The sequence below is a fragment of the Caloenas nicobarica genome, chromosome 2 (genome assembly GCF_036013445.1).
Source record: "Caloenas nicobarica isolate bCalNic1 chromosome 2, bCalNic1.hap1, whole genome shotgun sequence".
Classification (NCBI taxonomy): domain Eukaryota; kingdom Metazoa; phylum Chordata; class Aves; order Columbiformes; family Columbidae; genus Caloenas; species Caloenas nicobarica.
The window spans coordinates 164,576,862-164,584,623 of NC_088246.1; the positions used below are offsets into that span (position 1 = coordinate 164,576,862).

Below are 7,762 nucleotides of genomic sequence, written 5' to 3' on the forward strand. Positions count from 1 at the left end.
ATGGCCTGCTACGACGTCTGCCGCCCCTGCGGACCCACCCCGCTGGCCAACAGCTGCAACGAGCCCTGTTCCCTGCAGTGCCAGGACTCCCGCGTCGTCATCCAGCCTCCCGCCGTGCTGGTCACCCTGCCAGGACCCATCCTCACCTCTTACCCCCAGAACACCGCCGTCGGATCCTCCTCATCGGCTGCCGTGGGCAACGAACTGGGTGCCCAGGGAGTTGCCATCAAGTCCGGCCGCTTTGGCTACGGCTACGGCTTCGGAGGCCTGGGCTGCTTTGGCGGCAGAAGGGGCGGCTACATCTGCTAAGGGCTCTCGCCACCACCCCTGACGCCAACCACACACACCCTGGAAGCCACGGCACGGATTGAAGACACGCACCTCTAGGCCCTTCCTGGCACATGGACCTGCTGTCCACGGCTCCTCCTCTCCAGGCACCAAACACATAAGCAGCAAAGGGGCAGCCTGGGCTGCCTGCAAACGTGGCCTGTGGCCCTTCTCCACTTCTCCCACATCTTTCTTTGCACCTCAGACTTGCTCCCTTCCACTTGGCACTCCTGTATTTTTCATTCTTTCCTCTCAATAAAGCTCTCCTGCACCCCAGCCTGAGACGCGGCCTATTGTTTTCTTGTCCCGTGGCTCACCCAACTTCACCTGATCAAAAACAGGGCTCAATAGCCCATGGACGGAAAAGGGAAACAAGTCCTCTCCTAGGAAATATGCCACCACCAACACTGGTGCCGCACGACTTCCAGGATGTGACACAAACCCATCACTGGCTCAAAGAGAGGCTTCAACATGACAATGCTTCCTTGCACATGTCTCAGACAAAATCTCTCCCTTCCACCACAGACGTGACTAACTCTCTCCCCCAGCACGACCCTCCAGCCCTCCCAGCAAACAGACTTCATTCCCTCCCCTCCAAGATTTCCACATATTGACGACATCCCCCAAGTGCTCTTTGCCTCCTGGCTAAACAGTCCCAGCTCTCTCAGCCTCTCCTCAAATGGAAGATGTTCTAGACCCTTTACCATGTACGTGGCCCCGCAATTTTCCTTTATCCACTGGGGAGCCCAGACCCGCACACAGGACCCCACATGGGACCTCACCAGTGCTGAGGAGAGCGGAAGGGTCACCTCCTTCAACCTCCTGCCAACACTTTTCCCAATGCTGCCCTGGAGGCTGCCGGCCCCTTTTGCCTCAAGGGTTCATTGCCACCTCAGGGTCCTTTTATTCTCCACCAGGACCACAAGGTCCTTCTCTGCTAAGATGCTTCTCTCCAGCTGGCACCCAGCCATCCCACCTACCGGCACTGACGCCTCCCCAGAAACAGGACTTGGCCTCTCCCCTTGCTCAGCTCCATGACATTCCTCTATGTCCAGTGAAAGGAAATCAGGAAGCTCCCTCAGCAATCCTGGGTTCAAACCACCTTTCCCCATGGACTTAGGCACATTCAGATACACAACCCCCTTTCTGGGGGGCAGACATGAGTCACGCTGACTCACTGGCACCCCCAGCCCAGCCCTGCACTGGCCCAACCTGCCTCTTGCCTGCCAGCCACTCCAGCACCATCAACACAGACGCACAGAGACCCTTCCTGCCCCACCTCATCTTGCTCACCAACAAACGCTACTCACGCGGTGAACAAATTCAGCAGGTTTGGAGAGTCTAGAGAGCTCCTTACTCACTGCAAGCCAACCAACATTATTCCAATTTAAAAAAAGAGTGTGAGTGAACAGCCAGGAATCTGCAGACCTATTAGTCTGACCATAGTACCTGGAAAATTATGGAGAAGATCCAACTGAGTGCTGCTGAAAGGCATTTAAGGATAATGTAATCCTCAGGTACAGTCAACAGGGGTTCATTAAGGGAAAGTCCTGTTTAATTTCCTATCCTTCTACAATAAGGTCACCTGCCTCGTGGATGAAGGGAAGGTGGAGGATGTAGTTTTTCTGGATTTTAGGGAAGCTTTTGATCCTGTCCCTAGTAGGGGAGTACTGTGAGCTGTTCTGAGTCCCACAGTTTAGGACAGACCTGAAGGTACTTGAAGGCACCAGGAGTCTGGCAACAAAGCTGGTGAAAGGGCTGGAAGGCATGTCTTAGGGAAGTGGCTGAGGACACTGGGCTTGTCTCATTGGGAGAGAAGGAGGCTGAGGGGCGACCCCATTGCTCTCTGCAGCTTCCTGAGGAGGGGACGTGGAGAGAAGAGGTGCTGAGCTCTTCTCCTTGGGATCCAGTGACAGGATACATGGGAATGGTTCAAAGCCGAATCAGGGAGGTTCAGACTATATTACGGGAAAGATACATTTACTGAGGTGGTGGCCAAACACTGGAACAGGCTTCCTAGAGAGCCAGTTGATACCCCAAGTCTGTCAGTTTTTCAGAGGCATTTGGACAATGCCCTCATTATCTTGCTTTCCCTTCTGCTCAGCCCTGAAGTGGTCAGGTTTTTGTCATCACTTAAAAGAATGAATCCTGTCTGCATTTGCTAACCTAAAGATTTGTAAATCCTTCAGATTTAGGTCAGTCTCCTGATATAACAAAGAGAAGAATGACTTGCATAACACCTGATCACGAACTACAGACACCACTGACTGTGCACATGTAGACATTTGGAAGCCTGCACACATAGTTGAGTCCTGCTTCAAAACGTATCTCGAGATGGTTGGATAAAGTGTCCTTCAGCTGAATGTTGCTCATTATACACTAAACAGGTTATGTAATGCAATATGCAAATGTGCAACCAATTAGCTCTTTAGGGTGTAAACCTAGTGATAAGATTATGTATGTATTACCTTTTACTATTCTTGCTAGCATGCTGGCTTTATTCCAGCCTCCAGACTTCCGCCACTGTGCAATAAACAATACCCCGTCTCTGTGTGCTAAATTTGGCTCATTTGTATGCACACCAGGTAAAGAACCCTGTTTTGGGGACTAGATGATCACCATAGGTTCCCTCCAACTGGACAGGTCTAGTCTCATCTGTTCTCCTTCACCAACCCTTTGCCATGCAAACATCCCCTCCAGGTTCTCAGCCGCACAGCCCCGCACACCACGCACGCCTCCCATTGCCCCTCCACTACGCCCAGTCCCTTTCTGGCCCCACAAACACTGCACAGAGAAATGGCCTCACCCCTCGGCACTCACCCCACATTCACACCCCAAAGGCCATCCCTCACCAGCCTCCCCTGCCTGCCGGTCCCGCTCCCGTGGGCCTCTCACCAGCCTCACCAGCTCTCCCAGACCTCACCAGCCTCAGCCCCCCCCAAACACAGCCAGGCACTGCCTAAGCACCTCCATGACCAGCCAATCAGGGAGCAGATAACAACATGACCATCAAGCAGCAGGGTAACAACCTGACAATCAGGAGGCCACTTACAGCCGCTGTAGAAGCACCTGGAGGGTTCCAGAATGCGCCTTTCAGGACCCCGAAATCAACACTTCTTCTACAATAAATACATAACCCTCACCAAATGGCCTCAAAACAACTGCTGGAGGGGGAATGAGTGAGTAGAAATGCTGACAAAAACTAAACCAAAGGCCTCGGGCAACAGTAGTTGAGGGGACTTGGAAAGCTAAGACGGAAGGAAAATGTCCTGATTAAGTAACAACCCCAAAAAGCTGCAATCAGTAAATACATAAACAGACTCTGCACTTCCTGCCTGTGCTGCAGGGTGTCAGGGCACCCAAGTGGGGTCCCCTGTCATGGCCCCCGCTTCCTGTGGTCCCCAGCCCAACCACCTGGCAGTGCCCATGACAACATCTTCACTCACGCTCAGGTCGCAGGGCCAAAAACAGGCTCCCAAATCCTTGGTCTGCTTCTTGCCATGACCCTGGGCAACCATGGCTGGATGCCCAAGTCACCACTCCATTGCTATGGGGTCCTCATCTCACCCAAGTGTGGGTCCTTGTTGCGCTGTCCACCTGGCTGCATGGTCCCCATCCCACCTACGTGGGAGTCCCCACACCACAGTCTCACCTTCCTGTGGGGTCCACAACTGATCCCTTGGAGGGGGATCACCAGGCCACCATCCCTTCTCCCATGCAGGGCCCCACAGTGACCCATGCAGGGGGACTCTAGACCACCAGCCTCCCTGCTGCAAGGTCCATGAAGCACCAGTGCAGGGGACACCAAGCAACCGTCCCTGTGCTCTGAGGTCACACAGAAAGACCCTTTGTGAGGTCACCATCCTCCTCAGTGTGAGGTCCCTGAGGCACGGCCTGGGGCACTGAGGACCAGGAGCAGGAACAAGCCTGTGACCCTGCTCTGCCGGGAAGATGGGGCTCTGTGGTGGGTTGACCCTGGCTGGCTGTCAGGTGCCCAACAAGCTGCTCTGTCACTCCCCCTCCTCAATTGGATGAGGAGAGGAAATATGACGAAAGGGTCCTGAGTCTTTGTAAGGACAGGGAGATCACCACAGGCTGCAGCGGGACAATCTGCTCCATCCTGGTGTTCACAACGGGCTGCAGGGGAATCTCTGCTCCAGCACCAGGAGCACGTCCTGCCCCTCCTTCTTCACTGACCTTGCTGTCTGTAGACATTTTTCTCTTACATATATCTCCCCCTCTCTTCCAGTTACAATTGTGCAGTTGGTTTTTTCCCCTTCTTAAAGATATTCACACATTTGTGCTACCAACTTGCTGAATGGCTCAGGTTTCGCCAGCAGCCAGTCAGGTTGGAGCTGGCTGGTGCCATTGAATAGAATCAAATCATTGTTCCAGGTACAAAACACCTTTAAGATCATCAAATCCAACTGTTAAACAAGCAATACCAAGGTCACCACTAAACCATGTCCCCAGGCACCACACCTACACATCTTTTAAACACCTCCAGGGATGATGACTCCACCACTACCCTGGACAGTCCATTCCAGGGCTTGACAACACTTTTCGTTAATAAATTTTCCATAATATCCAAAGTAAACCTTCCCTGACGCAGCTCGAGGCCATTTCCTCTTGTCCTGTTCCTTGTTCCTTAGGAAAGACAATGACACCCACCTCATTAAAACCTCCTTTCAGGTAGTTGCAGACAGTGAGAAGGTCTCCCCTCTGCCTCCCTTTTTCCAGCCTACGCTTACTGAGGGTGCACTCGATCCCCTCGTCCACATCATGGAGATAGATATTAAACAGAACTGGCCCCAGTACTGAGCCCTGGGGAACACCACTTGTGAGCAGCCACCAACTGCATTTAACTCCAGTCACCACAACTATTTGGGCCCAGTCATCCAGCCAGTTCTTTGGCCAGTCAAGAGTACAACTGTCCAAGCCATGAGCAGACACTTTCTCCAAATGAATCAGTGTCAAAGGTTTTAATAAAGTCTAAGTAGACAACATCCACAGCCATTCCCCCATCCATTAAGTGAGTCCCCTTGTCATACAAGGGAGATCAGGTTAGTCAGGCAGGACCTGCCTCTCATCACCCCGTCCTGACTGGGCCTGATAGCCTGGTTGTCCCGTACATGCAGCGTGATGGAACTCAACATGACCTGCCCCATGGCCTTCCCTGGCACCAAGGTCAGACTGACAGGCCTGCAGATCCTCCGATACTCCTTCCTTCCCTTCTTCTATATAAGCGTCACATTTGCCAAACTCTGATTAACTGGGACCTCCCCGATGATGGAAACTGGCTTGGTGAGCACCTCCGCCAGCTCTCTCACAACTCCTGGGTAGAACCCATCTGGCCCCACGGACCTGTGTGTGTCTACATGGTGTAGCAGGCCACCAACCATTTCCCCTTCGATTCCGGGGGCTTCGTTCTATGCCCCATCCCTGTATTCCAGCTCAGGGACCTGAGTACACAGAGCACAACTGGGTTTACCATTAAAACCTGAGGCAAAGAAGGCATTAAGGTCGTTTCCTCATCCATTGTAAATCTGTTGCTCCCTGCATCCACTAAAAGCTGGAGATATTCCTTAGCTCTCCTTTCGTTGCAAAAATATGTACACAAAAAGTTTGTATTGTCTTTTCTAGCAGGACCCAGATTAAGTTCTACTTGGGCTTTGGCTCTTCTAATTTTCCCCCTGCATAACCTAAAAACATCCTGGTGTTCCTCCTGAGTTAATTGCCTCTTCTTGCAAAGGGAAAAAACTCTCTTTTTTTCTCATGAGTTCAAGCCAAACCTCTCAGTTAAGGCCAGGCCAGTCTTCTTCCCTGCCAGCTTGTCTTTCAGCATATGGGGACTCTCTACCACACATGGGGGAATCTTCTGGTATCTTCTCACATAAGAAAACCATGAAGCTCATAGGCGACCAAAATCTTGCCACATAAAATGAATACACACAGCTACAAGCTTACAAGCAAGACACCCACAGAACACAATCAAGAGGAAAGGCCAAGTCTAATGATAAGCTGAAGGAGATGGCAGCAGGCAGGTGAGCGATCAAACGCCATGGAATGGGCAGCCCCTCATGCCTGTCGCAGCTCCAAAGCCCAGACCAGCCTGTCAGAGCTGCGAGGAAATGGGGCCCCCTCTACAGAACACACCGCAAACCACACGAGTGCCATGGGATGACCTCACTTGGGACACCCCACCTCTCCTACGCTTTGGCCGCGTCCTCTGCCCGCCCTGACACGCACCATCAACACCAAGTCTTTGGCCTCTAATGCTCGCACTTCAAAGCTGCCGCCGGGGCCAAGTGGACACGTCCTCAAGACAAGAAGAAGAAATTGGAGCGTTGCGGGAAGGAAAACACACCCTCCTCATTCCTGGCCAGGCTGTGGCATCCAACAGCTGCTGGCTGCAAAATGCCGTCATGCGCAAAGGCTGTCCCGCCCAGCCAGGACCAGCATAAAAGCCAGCCCAGCGCCTCTCTCCCTCACACACTTCTCCTGACGCCTTCTCCTCCCTCCGCGCTCAACAAGGTGAGCCTCAGCCCCCTTCCCCTCCTTCTCCTGCCCCGCCTGGCCCCTCTCTTCCAGCACGCTCTGCCCCCAGCCTCAGCAGCCCTCACGCCTCCCCACCGCCACGCTCCCCACAGCCCCACACCATCCTCCCCGCTCCCTCGCCCTCCTGCGACACCGCTCCTCGCACCCCCACGCCCCTGCGCTTGCTCAACAGCCTCTCGTCCCTTCCAGGGCCCCTCCGCACCACACACATGGCCTGCTACGACGTCTGCCGCCCCTGCGGACCCACCCCGCTGGCCAACAGCTGCAACGAGCCCTGTGCCCTGCAGTGCCAGGACTCCCGCGTCGTCATCCAGCCTCCCGCCGTGCTGGTCACCCTGCCAGGACCCATCCTCACCTCTTACCCCCAGAGCACTACCGTCGGATCCTCCTCATCGGCTGCCGTGGGCAACGAACTGGGTGCCCAGGGAGTTGCCATCAACTCCGGCCGCTTTGGCTACGGCTACGGCTTCGGAGGCCTGGGCGGCTTCGGAGGCCTGGGCTCCTGCGGCGGCAGAAGGGGCGGCTACATCTGCTAAGGGCTCTCGCCACCACCCCTGACGCCAACCACACACACCCTGGAAGCCACGGCATGGATTGAAGACACGCACCTCTAGGCCCTTCCTGGCACATGGACCTGCTGTCCACGGCTCCTCCTCTCCAGGCACCAAACACATAAGCAGCAAAGGGGCAGCCTGGGCTGCCTGCAAACGTGGCCTGTGGCCCTTCTCCACTTCTCCCACATCTTTCTTTGCACCTCAGACTTGCTCCCTTCCACTTGGCACTCCTGTATTTTTCATTCTTTCCTCTCAATAAAGCTCTCCTGCACCCCAGCCTGAGACGCGGCCTATTGTTTTCTTGTCCCGTGGCTCACCCAACT

General features: G+C 54.1%; 2 protein-coding genes across 2 annotated transcripts; both read left to right on the top strand.

Annotated features, from left to right (window-relative positions):
- On the top strand, positions 1-309 carry LOC135985461 (feather keratin 1-like). Its single transcript, XM_065628809.1, has one exon. It carries the CDS (start codon positions 1-3, stop codon positions 307-309), a length of 309 nt encoding a protein of 102 aa, XP_065484881.1.
- A 6,785-nt stretch (positions 310-7,094) lies between these two features.
- LOC135985920 (feather beta keratin-like) lies at positions 7,095-7,421 on the top strand. Its single transcript, XM_065629620.1, has one exon. The coding sequence runs from the start codon at positions 7,095-7,097 to the stop codon at positions 7,419-7,421; it is 327 nt and encodes a 108-aa protein (XP_065485692.1).
- The last annotated feature ends 341 nt before the right edge of the window (positions 7,422-7,762 follow it).

Excerpts from the sequence above, each read along its gene's own strand:
- LOC135985461 (XM_065628809.1), top strand. The coding sequence starts at position 1 with ATGGCCTGCTACGACGTCTGCCGCCCCTGCGGACCCACCCCGCTGGCC.
- LOC135985920 (XM_065629620.1), top strand. The coding sequence starts at position 7,095 with ATGGCCTGCTACGACGTCTGCCGCCCCTGCGGACCCACCCCGCTGGCC.